At 39.2% G+C, this 14458-nt stretch overlaps 1 protein-coding gene across 1 annotated transcript in view; it reads right to left on the reverse strand.

Annotated features, from left to right (window-relative positions):
• The window catches only part of zmp:0000000660 (arf-GAP with Rho-GAP domain, ANK repeat and PH domain-containing protein 2), a 113075-nt gene that overhangs the window by 49133 nt on the left and 49484 nt on the right, over nt 1–14458 (reverse strand). Inside the window, exons 12-14 of the mRNA XM_034856682.1 lie at nt 13243–13328; nt 12603–12782; nt 6938–7112 (exon numbers count right to left, since the gene is read on the reverse strand). Of these exons, the coding sequence (XP_034712573.1) occupies nt 6938–7112; nt 12603–12782; nt 13243–13328 (441 nt within the window). The remainder of the gene's footprint in view (nt 1–6937; nt 7113–12602; nt 12783–13242; nt 13329–14458) is intronic.

A 14458-nucleotide genomic window follows, 5' to 3' on the forward strand; every position in this document is an offset into this window, starting at 1 on the left:
TCCATCACCATGTTCACACTGGCAAGTTTTAGGACAGACACGGTTGACAGACCAGTTAGACATGAGTTGTATGGGATTATTTTTGTGCCCTTAATTTCAAGCAAAACGTCTCCAGTATAAAAAAAAAACACTCAAGCTAAAAAAATTATAAAATCGTCACCTCAAAAGGTAAAACATGCATACAAAACATTTGTGTTGTCGTAAACTATTGTTCTTTTATATGTTTGATAATATGTCCTTTTTTTACAGTTCCCTCTGCTTCTTTCTCGATGCTCTCGGGTCGGTGGGTCTGACAAAGGTGCGTTCCCATTGGCCAATGTCACAGTTTAAGAAATAGGGCAGATGCACAATATAGTTGCGGTTGCTTTTTAAATGATCCTGCCTGTTGGAAAACCTGTCGTCCCCCCCGCAATGCCGTTTTATATCACACTCTGTTTGTTCTCTGAGTGTTTATATGTTAAAGTTAACTTTTATAACATAGTGTAAGATGTTATAGTGAAGTGAATCTCTGTTTCTGTGCTCTGAAGGCCATATGCACTGCATGTTATTTGGACAGGCCTGCCCCCACTGCTAAAAGAAATCCTAAAGAAAACACTGCATATTTTTAACTTTTAACGATGTGGCTCATGTAGCCTCTAGAGTGTAACATTTTAGAACACACTGGACATGAAAAATTATAAAGGAACCTAAAAGTATACTAAAAAACCACCTCAGCGGAGGCCTTTGAATATAAGGAATAGATTCATCATTGAAGCTGCCAACAGGGGTTCCTAAAATGCGAAGAGACAATGCCTCAGAGAGCTTCCATTGGCTTTTTTTTAATGGAATCTGGGATGGGGATATGTAAACGAACAAACTCCTGCAGTATCCCAGGGTGCTTTGGGGAGAGCTGTGTGGGCGGGACAACGAGTTCCATTGAGGCCCGCGCATGTACATGTACGCAGAGAAAAGGAGGTAATGAGGTAATTGTGCTCTGACATAGATGTCCTAATGCTGGAGCTACAAATGAGCTGCTGTGGAGAGAAGGGACAGTGGAGAGGTTCTGGGAGACGCAGGCTGACAGCTTTGTTTTGATACACCGTATCCAGGGGAACTGGAGGGTCTTCCTATTTTTATTTTTACAAAGTGGGAGCGTGATTAACACTGTGAAGAGACACAGTTGCAATGTTTTCTTCACACTAAGAGGTACTCCAATTTACACTCGTCGTGAAGAGTGAGGATTGTTCTGGGTGTCAGACAATAGTTTATTGACAACTTATCCCAGTCTCCCACCAGGGGGAAAGTGAATTTGGCGAAGAACCATATTTGCCGTATTTTTTTTCAATGTAGTGTCTGGTTAACAGCACCATGTTGTGGTTGAATGAAGGCCTGAAGTGCACTCTTGTTGTGGATTCTTGCTTTATAAGATAAAATAAAGGGAGAACTAAGCACACTGTCACGACAGGTACCACCACATGCACATATTGCCATGACAGCAGACATTGCAGCAAACAAATAATAAAAAAATAATACTTTTATCTAGGCCTGGGCCGGTATGAGATTCTGACGGTATGATAACCTTCAGCAAAAATATCACTGTTTCATGGTATTACGGTATTGCAGTTACAGCTATAAATGTATTATTTTTTTAATGTCTGGGTAAAAAACAACAACTTTTTTTTCCATTGAACCCAATTTATTATTTTTAGACACAGCACACTAGCAGGGAGAGGGATTTCTCAAGTGCACTTTCTGTCCTTGAAGACTCATAAAAAAGCTCATACCTTAGGAATGGTATGACAGAAAATGTTAATGAAAATGTTTTGAAACTGTGACTTTTTTCAAACCGCGGTATACTTTGAAACCGGTAACCGGCTCATGCCTACTTGTATCTGTCCTTAATTTATCTAGCCTGCATGAAACTTCAACTGCAACCCAAGGCTGAAAATCACAACTCTGCACTCTGTTTTGTCCTCAATATTGGTTGCCTTTATTCTTCCCTCTATCTTCCCTCTGTCAACACCGAGCTATACAGTAGGGATGAGTCATATGGGTATTGAATTGTTCCTAGTTTGTGCCAGACACAACAACTGAAAAAGTTTAATTTTTGTTTAATCAAACATTTCACAGAGTTTTTTGCAAACTCTGGGGGCTGCATGCACAAAAACAATGCAGATTTGACTTTCCACAGCTTTGTGTGATGTGACAATGTGTCCGACGGTAGAAAAATGTCAAATAGGGAATTTGAATAGTGTTTTGTGCAGAGCCTTAATCTTTTCAGCAAACACTAATGGTCTATTTCATCACAGTTTCACAAACTGTATTGGTAGATAATTGTTTGAATATTATTTTACCAGTTTTTAAAATCCTGCTAGAAAGGATAACAGTGTAGATATGTCACCTGTACAGTAGTGTTGAAAACACACGTTCGATAGGGGAGCGAATTATGATACGATACAAGACACTAGAGATGGGACTCACCAGACGCCTCCCGATACGATATCATCACGATACTTATACTTATTACTTATTGCGCTTTTAAACATATTGCAATATTCTGCAATATATTGGAATTTATAACCTTTCTTCCAACTTCAGCCCCCAATGCTGCGCCATTGGAGCGTGAATGTGTGTGAGTGAGCAGGTGGCACCTTGTACAACAGCCCGGGCCACAGTGTATGAAGGTGTGTGAATGGTGAATGGTTCCTGTACTATCTTAAAGCGCTTTGAGTAATCGTTAAATCTAGAAAAGCGCTATTTAAAATACTGCACCTTTATATTTATAAAAGATCAATACTTGGCGCCTGTGTATCGATACAGGATTGTCAATGAAAATATTGCGATACTATGCTGTATTGATTTTTTCCCCCACCCACAAGACACATGGCTTACAATACAGATCACTACAACTACTATTACATCACTACACAGCAATTCTTAAATCTTTATATTGCTAGACAATCCCGTAATGATAGATCACCATATTGATCTAACTATAAATACAAAATGCCCGTGGAAAGATTAGTGCAGGGTTTCTCTTTTAGATGAATTCAGTGCAAGTCCAAACTGTTAGAAAACAGCACAATTTTGAAGCGCAAGGTTTTCTGTCTATAAATTAAAATGACAGAACTATAGAGCAACTATGAGTCCAGACTTTGAAATTAAACGATCCTACCCCATTGAAAACGTCTTTCTCTAGTTAATGGAAGTTTAAGTTTCCCTCATTCATGTGTTGAGCGCCACCTTAAGGGGCCACGAAGTAGCAACGCTAAGAGCAGGGAAATCTATTTAGAGCGCCTTTTTTGTTAAATATATAGTGATATTTGCCACCAGCATATCAGTTCTCGTGTTCCACGAAGAAGTCCAACGATACATTGCCATATCAATATTTTGTCGCACCCTTAATGTTTGATCATGCTGTAAATGTCACACACTTATTGGATCAGTCAATACTCTATCATGTCTCATAATACATTGTACAAATGTACGTAATGTTAGGTGGGGGGGGATCTTTTGCAAAAGGATCATATTCCAACCTTTTTACCTTGTAGAGCTATCATTTTTTTAACAGGAAAATTAGTTTGGTTGTCCTGTTTAGCTGGTGAAAGAGGCAGATGTGGTGTAGGCGTGGCCTTTCAGGACCTATTCCAGACTAACCAGGAAATAAACATGCTGATCGCTTGGCCTCTATTTCACATTCATTTGTCGGTTTCTTGTGAAACTTGACGATAGAAACGAGTTGCTGAGCATCTGGTCCCAACAGGCATGCATGCAAACATTAGCCGTTGTTGTTATGAAATGTCATTCATTGTCTGGCGAGTGTGTCACTCACTGCAAGCCACGGAGACACTCAAATCGAGTTGTGACATTTACATTAGTAAACACTTCACCATTAAAACCACACTGTATCTACATGGAATGTCTTGAAAATGAGTGGGATTTGGTGATCTATATCTTAAAGGCCTTTTCTTGAATCTCAACTTCAGGAGCACTTATATACACCAAACTTTCCAGTTTCACTCCTATCTACTTCTGAAGGAAGAGGGGTTTGTTCAAATATCATTCCTAGCCTAATTTATGTAACATTTCACACCTAAAATATATGCCTTTTTATACCTTTTTGGCAAAAAAAGATTTTTGTTATGGCTATTGACACCATATACAGTATATCTATCATATATCTAAAATGAAATTCTCTCAATAAAACCCTTTGACTTTAATTTGCCGACACAACATAAAACATAAAAAGAACAATTTGAAACCTGGCTTCCCGTAAATTACACTGTATCTGGAATATGTTTTTTCCATTATGGATATCTAAATTAAGATAACTATTAAAAATTGGATTGTAAATATCTGAAATTGTGTTTAGTAGTTTTTCAAAATAATTATATTGCAGATATTCAGACATCTAATAACATAAGATAGACTTTATTGAACCCACACTGGATTGAACTCCTGCCACTTCAAGTCAAGTCAACTTTACATTTCAACTCTTCAATAAGTGCCAGACATACAGAACAATTGAAAATACATTTCTCTCCAACCCATGATGCAATATGTTATATGCACTTGTTGAAATAGAGAGATGCTGTCTTATCTGGATGAATGAGTAGGCATAATGGATATTAAAGAATGTGTTTGTGATGAGCCTGTAGCTTTTAACATAACACATCTACGTAGCCTACAGAAATATAATTACATTTCTAATTTAAATGCCTACAGATGTGTCACAATATCTGAGCGGATCACATTTTGCCACAGCTGACAGCTGTCTCCTCGCTGCATTCACCCGGGTGTAAAAACCTCATATTTACTTACAGACTGTATTGAAATATAAACAGATCTCAATACACTTAATCAATGTTGTAGTGTTATTAAATTAACTTGTGATGCCATTGTAAGAACTAAGACTGACAACTTAGGTGGCTGTGTTGTTGCCTGTTCACAATTGGCTACTGCAAACGTCAGTGTATTTTCCAAAAGTTTTCCGTTATCAGTGTTAAATCTGTAGCCTATCAACAAAAATCATATGATAAAAGAAATTTGTACCAGTACACGGTATACCAGACCGGTATACCGCCCAGCACTAGCTCGTCCTGGTGCCTAGCACCGCCCTAAACAATTCTGATTGGTTTAAAGAAATGCCAATAAACCAGAGCATATTTTTCTCCCATCCCGGAAGTCTGTGTGGACTTGCCAGACCCTCCTCCGCAGCGCTGTGGAGGAAGGTCTGGCAAAGGGAGACAAAGGTCTTGGTGAACCCCTGATATAGGTCCTTCTTGCCTGCAGAAGTTGGTCAGTTTAGTTGGACACCCATCTTTATAGGAAGTCTGGTTAGCTCCATATTTGTCAGTTCGTTAATGATAAAGCCCAACAACCTCGAGACACATAATGAGCACAGCCTATAGTGATCGCTTGTATGCTACACATTTAAGGACAAAACCCCTGTGTGCGAGTGTGTGTGCGTGCATGCATGGCCATATCTCTCTCTCTCTCTCTCTCTCTCTCTCTCTCTCTCTCTCTCTCTCTCTCTCTCTCTCTCCCTCTCTCTCTCTCTCTCTCTCTCTCTCTGGATGTGTGTCTTCTAGCACACCTCCAAGTAATGGCCATCAACAAGGCAACCAGGTGACCCATGCTAGCAATTAGAAGTCCCTAACAGTCTCGGTGCACAGATGCAGCGCATACATTATGTAAAATACAGTCCCTGAGAAAGTCTCCCCCCGCCCTAGCCAACGGCCTCTCTCGCTCCTTAAATCTAATACATTCTTATCATCATCCCTGTATGCAACCACAAAAACAAAACATACCCGTCATAAGGGAAGCCGCACGACACAGCGCATCTGTGCCGTGCCTCCAACGCCGGGAACATGAGGTGAGTAATACAAAGGAGAGTTGGGGGAAAGTAGCAGAGAGACAGGAACAAAGAAAAAGAGAAAGAGCATTGTTTTACTTAAAACTCGCTGGCTTCAAGTTTGTGTTTTTTTTTCTGGCTTCATTTCCGATTCATGGCAGTGGGGGGAAAAAACTCCCATTGTGCTTTTATAAATGTGGCAACGCAGAGGTGAGTATGCGTTTTCAACGTGATTGGCTTGTTAAATTAAAAAGACAATGGGCGGAATATACGTGGCGCAAAACACCTAGTTTAAAGGCCTTTTTCACAGATTGATGTGTGTGTTAGCTCCTTTTTAAGGTCTGTCCAGAAGAATATGAGTTATTCTTTTTTGATAGCTACTTTATGTGGTCTAGAACACTGGTTATGAAAAAGTTTCAGGTATTTTAGCTAAACCTCTTTTGTTATTGAATGAAAGATCATTTATCGTAATTGTGAAAAAATCGTGCGCTTGTTTGCTCTAATGTAAAACACTAACGTTAGCGTGCCCAGCTAACAAAATAGCAAGCAATTATTTTCAAAGCCAAGGAATATATTGTTAGCCAACTACATTTAAACTAAGTACAGAATTGACACATCTACAATGTGGGAACCAAATGCCACTATATTAGAATTTAAGGTAACTGCTCTTGTTTTGGTTTGTGGAAATGTACACTAAATGTTAAAGTCTGAATTCAGTAAATGCAATAGCTGACAATGCTTACTTTTTTCCTGGGACTTGAAGCTATTTAGCCTCAGTCTTTATTTCATTAATGAAGCCATCAAGTGCATATTTAAGACTGTTACATTTTAAATATGAGTCCGCTGGAAAAATACATTTAAAAAATCAGCAGAAGAGAAAGTTTAAGCCAATATGGAGTTAGCATTGATTAGCTAGCTAGCTACAGCTAATAAAAACTGGTCACAACCGTTGTCATTTCAGCAAACAAAACTCGTGGTTATCAGTTAAAATTAAAACAGAGACCCACTGTTTTAAACAATTTTCAAGTGGTATATGTGCCACAGATGTTATTGCAAACCGCAATAAGGGGGCTGAACTTTTACTGGCCATCCATAGTTGCTTACCAGAGAGTTTGTTCTGGTGCAGGAACTCCATCTGTAGCTTCTGTCTAGCACGTTGGGCCAAGAGATACGGGGTGGAAGAGGTTGGATCCCCGGTGGAGCACATAACATCTGCCCCACTGAACACCAGAGTCATGGTCTGCAGCACGTCAGGCAACACCACAGCTGCACACAGCGCCTGTACACACATAAAACCATGATAGAAGAGCACATGATCAGCTTCTCTGTACTGTGCTTTCACTCTGTCTGGGTCCCATGAGGTCGCAACCATTTAGACAATTCTTCAATAATGTATGTGTAGGATAATACTGTATTTGACACATTAGTATCTCAGACTCCTAAGGGTGATTTTTAGTGGTCACAAATCTTATTCACGCAAGTCCACCTGTCACTTAAAGTTTCCTGGTGTGATAGACTTATAAAAGACTAAATAAGTGCAGTCGCGGCTCATTGCATTTCTAAGTAGCTTTCTATAGCTGCATTTATACCTTTAAAATTGTCACATCCCAGACAATGAGCCAGTGAAAATCCATGGAAATGTGAGCATGGTCTCACTTCCTTGTGTAGGAGGAGCAGCTTGTGGTCGCTCTGTGTTGATAGACATGGTTGATAGAGGACAAAGAGTCTATAAAGTGGCGTCAGAAAACCATATAAAGTTTAGAATTGAGTTCCACCCGCTGATCTCAAAAAAGAAGTTAAAATAAGATAAAACTTTAATACTCCCCAGGGGAATCATTAAATCTCTAACGCCTATGAAAAGGGAATATAGCAAATAAGAACAGGACAAATGGGCCTTATTAAATAAAATGAAACTAAAAGTTTTAAAGAGAAATGTGGGAATAAAGGCATGAAATACAATAAACTGAGCAAATAACAGCAGAGCAATGCATGGAGCAAATATTCTGTCTGAAAACATCCAATGTGTAAGATTTGTACAATACTAAACTGACAAGACAATGTTAAAAATATTTATGTTTGGGTTTGATTACAATTTTTAAATTGCAATTGATCGCATAAGTGTCCTTTAATCTGTTCTAAAGGTTTTTTAAAGCTGAAGTGGTATTTGACTCAATTTGATTCAAATTGACAGAACATGCACATAGCTTTAGTCTTGAGGAGAAAACCATCTGGAAGGGCTTAGAAACTCAACTTGCCATTCAAAAGAACCTTTTATCTATCAATTTCTCCTCAAGGAGCATCGGTTCTGCTAGCCATTCACTCCTGTTCATGGATGTATAAGACATGTAAAGGCCGCTCCCGTTCTGTGTGTCTTCTTTGTCCCAGTGGACTTAAACGGATTCTGAGTTTTACATTTTTATCTAATTTACAAAAATCCAAATTTAGTCAAATTGGAGGAAGCCTGGGAGAAGTACCGTTGAGCCATCAAACAGCAGCCACCACAGACGGCTGTGATTGGCTGAGACACCGGTCAATCAAATACATCTCAAATACTTCTACATTAGTAATTCTACTTTAATACCACCTTGATGGAAGACTACCTTTCAAAACTTACACCAAGAACAAAAGAGATACTCAATTATTTCTGACTATTTATTTCTTCTTATATTCCTACATTTTATATCGGTCTTCTTTTACAAATGTGCTTAAACCTAGACTTGCATACAGACTACATCTTCTTTACAGCATCCAGTGGTTATGACAACAACTGCTGCTGCTTAAAGCACCTCTGCACTGGCTTCAGCATTCACCTATTGAGGTTTGCACTTGGTCCCCTGGGGCCTGTTAAACAAACATTATATAAATACATGATGTTGAATTCTTCCTTTTGCTGAAGCCTTCCTTTTGCCATACTCTTATAAGTTGTGTCTAGCCATGCAGACGTGCTTTGTAAAAACTATATCTATACCTGTTTCCCATGGTGTTCCAGCTCAGAGAAGCAAGATTAAAGAGTCAGAAGAATAAAGTCTGACGAAGGAAAATATTTTTTCTCTCAGTCTGTCTCTTTCTATCAGTCCAGTCAATTGATGTTACATTGTGCACGATGACCCGCAACAAAGTGGATCAACAGAGAAGTCGAGTAGCAAATGGCGGAATTTCAACGAGCAACCTCTCCTTTCATCGGACTTGGAGTGAGTCAGTAAGCTGCATCGATCTGCCACAAACAAGCACGACCCGTCTGAAAGTGAGGCACGGGGAGGCTGCGTATATACACACAGGCAAAGCACACACACAAACAAAGCACATATCAAATATAACCTGCCCACCCACACAAAGAACCTCCACCCAAAGATGTGTGTGTTCTAAAAACATGGATTCATTTATTTCTATCTATGTGCACAGATTTTGCAAAGAAATTGATTAATTTTAATCAACAGAAAACATTAAAATAAAGAAATTATGTAAAGATTTGATTAGTTTATTTAGTCACTGTCTTTGTCTTCTTCTTTGTGACATCCACACTCAGGTACACAAGACAGGGTCAGATTACGGCAAAAGAGTCCCATGCAACCTGGCCTTATTCTGTATCATCTCTGGAAATGACCTTCCATGTCATAGCAATTACTGCAGTCACCAGAGGGTTTATGTGTGTCTGCAAGTGTGTCTGCATGTGTGTGTGTGTGTGTGTGTGTGTGTGTGGGATGTAATGATATAAGAAGGTCCTTTGACACCCCCCTCTCTAGGTCATGTGGCCTGTGGAGACTCTGTGGAGGTCACTGGGATATGAGCTTCTAATGGGAAACATGGGACTAAGCGACAGAGAGAGCCGGATAAAGAGAGGCCATGAAATAAAGAAACCGGATTCAGAGTGAAAAAATCTCTACAGAATAGTGTAATCATGCACGGCTGACAGTATGTTGAAGACATATTGATGCAGTCAGCATAAATCACTTCACTAAATTTTTATTTTCATTTCATTACTTGAAATGACACTTTAAACGGTAATTTACTGTATGTTTTGAGTGAGTTTCATGACCCTGTGCCCATTAAACTTGTTAAAATGCCATCACATGATTTCAAACTTGCATGAAAGTCAATGAGGAAACTGTTAGTATTATTGTCTTTGTTCCAGAGAAGACTCCCAACGGAATAGGTTTTATATAGCTTTTATTTTTTCATATTCATACTTGTGTAATGGTAAGTAAGTGTGACACAGAACTGGAACAACGTGTCCAATGAGATTAGACTCAGTGTCCTTGTTTACGTTAAAAATACTTTTTTTGTATTTTTTTTTATAGGTTGCTTGTGATGTATTACTTTTTGTTGAGTTAAATGAAGCTGTTCTAAATTACTACTGTTTTATTACTATTTTAGCACACGTACGCACACATATGTTGTCTCGTGGTGTATGGAATGGCTTTATGACACATTGATCCCTATCAAATCTGTTGAGTCCATTTATAAAGGCAGACTAGACAGGGAGAAAGCAAACAACCACCCACTTCAAGCATTTTCCTCTTTCTTTCTCACTCTCTCGCTCTCATGCTGCCTGCGCGCGCACACACACACACACGCGCACACACACGCACGCACGCACAAGCACACACACACACACACACACACACACCTTCTTATGCACTGATCAAACCATTTTAGGGAGCCACACTCTCTGTCTGTCACACTTCCTCTCCTGCTAAATAAACTCCCACTATAACAAATTCACATATTCTTAGTGGTATAGCATACATGTTCACACAGATGTACACACCACACACTCCCACATACACACACACACACACACATGGAAAGGCTAACAAAGCAGCAATAAAACCAACCCAAGCGTTTCTGTTGTGGATCCTAACCCACTTTTCCACTTAGCTAGCTAGTATCTCTCTTCCTTACTTCCCTCCCTTCATTCCCTCCACATCGCCATCCCTCTCTTTCTACTCAAGAAAACAATAAAAGTGGGCTGATCTGCGTAAATGCTGACGCAGGTGAAAACTTTGCTGTTTGGAGGCTCAGTGTGAGGTGCTTTTAAGAGCCTCTTTCAGAGGAAGCTAAAAAAAAAGCAGCAATCAACACTAGACCACAAACCGGAAGAGAAGGCCTCAGCTGCAACCTGCTTGCACTTCAGATCGATTGGACTTTCCCGTTTGACATTATCAGACACGTATTACTGATGGTCAAAATGTCAGAAGAATGTGGACTTTTTCCGGTTCAGGGGATTTAGCTAATGGAGTTTGCCATGTGCCATGTTTCTAAGAAGTACAGATGGAGCTATTGCAGATGTTGACTTATCACCAAACTTCTGCTGCACTTGCAATTTCAATAATATTGTGATATGTAAAAATGTGATTTCCTAATCGCAAAGGTTGTGATTTGGTCACGTGACTCGCGAGTGCAAATCGGTCTACACTCCACAGAGAAAGCAACTTGGCACGCTCATGCTACTCTGTATCTAGATTTATGTCACTCAAGTTTAAAGCTTTTACAGCCGTTTTAATAAAATTTAGGGTTATATTCTCGCTCGAGTCCATACATGAAGTTAATGGATACAGGCACGGAAAACTCATGGCTCGGTTAGCAACAATTAGCTGTTATTAGTGGTTAACTCCAGTTAGCTAGCTCCGTTAGAGACTGCCACGGACAGGGGTAACAACCGGACTCTCATAAATGGCATTCAGGGAGCTTTTCACTACTACTATCGTAACAAATCTTCTTTGAGCATGTGCAGCGTTGACACTGTCATGCACGCGGTACGCAACTTCATGAGGGGGAGGGGCTGGAGGGCAGCTCCTCTGTGTGTACTGTAAAAAAAAATACACCGTTGTGTGTGTGTGAGTGTGTTTATACAGTATATATACACAGACCATATTTTTACTTATTTAACTGTCTAGTAAAGTTCAAAGACATTGTTAAAAAGTGCAATCCACATGTTTACATGTTTATTGCATGAAATAATAATCAAATAATCTAAATACTATTAACTGTGGTAAAGTCACATATTTGTTTTTATGTTTCTGCAATCTGCACTTTAGTTTGTGTGATTTGTTTCTGACTTTCATAATTTTCCATAGCATTGTTTTTTGTTTGCCAGGTTTATGCTACCTAGCAAATCTGTGATATTTGGGATAAAAACCTAGAAAACACAAACAACTATAATTTTTCAATGGCCCTCATAACTGCAGATATGCTGACAATTTCAGTCAGGTATACACATTGAATTGTATGCACACATCGGACAGATCCAAAGTATTATTGATTTGAAATGCAGATCAGTACAACTTCCAGGTAGATCGTGCAGGATTTAGAAAGAAAAACTTCTGGCACAAGTCAGCAGACCGATGTAGGTAGTGTGTACGAGGCGACACTTAAAGACAGTCGATGAACTATTAACCCCAACTTTAATGTCTTGACGGTGTTGAGGGAAGTTGTAGAACTACTGTACTTGCACCACATCTGCTCTACTTGTTTACACAGAAAAGCAGACAGTATACTGTTGTAGGGAATAAACAAACATGTTTGGCATATCTTTGGGAAAGTGCTGAAAGTGGGTGTAGAGTCAAAGGCAAAGTATTTGTTCCTCCGTTGACAACTACTGGTGAAAGAACCAATACTCAACTTTCTGTAAAACATGACAGAAAAACTCCTAAGTGTGAATAAGAACAACTAAAATAAATTAATAAGTCCCCATGTTTGCAGAATACTGGCTAATACCCCAAAACATAATTTCTATAACGTCAATTTTGAGTCTTTATGAAAGTTGTACCTGGTTCAGCTGTTCTAAATGAAAGCCATCCAGGACCCTGCTGTACTTCCTCTCTCTGTACTTCCTGCGGATGAACGTGGCGCGCTGCTCCGCCGTGGCCCAGCTGTGGAGTTCCTCCTCCAAGGGAAGATTAGCAGCCCAGAAACTGTTAGCATTCCCGTTCCCCACCTCCAGGAAGAGCTGAGGGGTTAAGCAATATGGAGAAGGGACAAGGAATACAAGGAATCACATGTAAATCTGCAGTGAGGGAAAAAAGTATTTGATCCCTTGCTGATTTTGTACATTTGCCAACTGACAAGGAAATGATCAGTCTATCATTTTAATTGTAGATTTATTTGGACAGTGACCAGAAACATGCATTTCAAAAATGTTATAAATTGATTTGCATTTTCTTTTTTTTATGAGTTTTTCAGGTCTTCTAAGCCATTTGAAGGTAAGCAAGAAACAGTAGGTACATTTAAGGTACTGAAAAACTAACTTCAAATCCAATTGAATATTTTTTGAAAATATAAGTTGTCAAATAGGAGTCATGGAAACCTTTTTTTTTTTTTTTTTTACACCGCATTGGATTATATTTTGCAAAAACTTTCATATCCATCGGGAACTCATGTTGTTCTCACTGATGAAAAACAGTATGTACCTCCACTAGCTCATTGCTCCAGATCCTGCTGTCCAACTTCAAGCTCCGCACTTTGGAAATACTTGGGCCAAGGGAGCGGTGCTGCCCTGGTACACAGGAAGCCATCAACATGATTTCACAGATACACAAAAACATATACACTCAGATTTTGTATACAATCTTAAGGTTTATGAAACCTTTCTCAATTGGATCTGTTCATAAATGCATGGCTGTCAAGCTACACTTTTAGCTTCGGAAAGGTTCACATGAAAAAATCTTTAATTAACATGTACATATATGCACAGAAATCTCCACAGTGGGCGCACAAACACACACACCACGTATCAGTGATGGAATAAAGTATAAACAGGCAGTTACAAGACGGAGAAACAGAGCATGACTGGAGGCTCATTCTCTCACTCACAACAGACATACTTAGTCCCCTCAGCACTCATAATTGGAAATGAAAGCACAGAACCAGGGCCATTAATTGCTAATGAATCATGAGTAATTCATTGTGTTTGTGGGTCGGCCTGTTTATTTGGGTGAACGAGAGGCTTCTAGGGTTGCTTATGGCCAAAGACAGAGCATACATGCATAATACATTAAGCAGAAACGCGCTGTATGTGTGAAGTGAATTATTGTCCTGTGTGTAAAGGCAGATAATTTTAGATTTAGAATGGGCATGATCTCATTACTGTCTTCTATGCTCAAGTAGAGCAGCTGGGAATGAAAAAGCGGGGTCATAAGCTGTAAAGAGGCTTTCTTGACACAGATCATGAGAGCATGGGCATTGGAAGTCACTGGATTATCTGTCATCTAAGTATTAAAAAGAGAAACTAACAAGAAAATCATTTTTGATGACAAGTGAATATGATTTACTCTACCTACTTTAGGAATACTGGTGTTTTATTATGTCAATACTGAGCAGAACAAAATATTTGGCGATAAGCGGCGATTTGCAGTTTCAAACCTTTTTTTCTCTTAATAGTGATTTCAAAGTAATTTTACTAATGTGGTCCAACGTCGTTAAAAAAACATATTCTGCAAGCTTTGTATCGATTGGACAAACAGTGCACTTTGTCTAAAATGCCTACAACTGACTTGTCAAAAACATTTATTTTCAATTCAATGTGATATGTAGCTCAGTCCAGCTCATGGCATTTTGAGAAAAGAAGATGACCGATACAAAAACTATTGCTAACAAAGCCGCTAGCTGTGATTCCAAGCTCAAATC

The sequence above is a fragment of the Etheostoma cragini genome, chromosome 19, assembly GCF_013103735.1.
Source record: "Etheostoma cragini isolate CJK2018 chromosome 19, CSU_Ecrag_1.0, whole genome shotgun sequence".
NCBI classification, from domain to species: Eukaryota; Metazoa; Chordata; class Actinopteri; order Perciformes; family Percidae; genus Etheostoma; species Etheostoma cragini.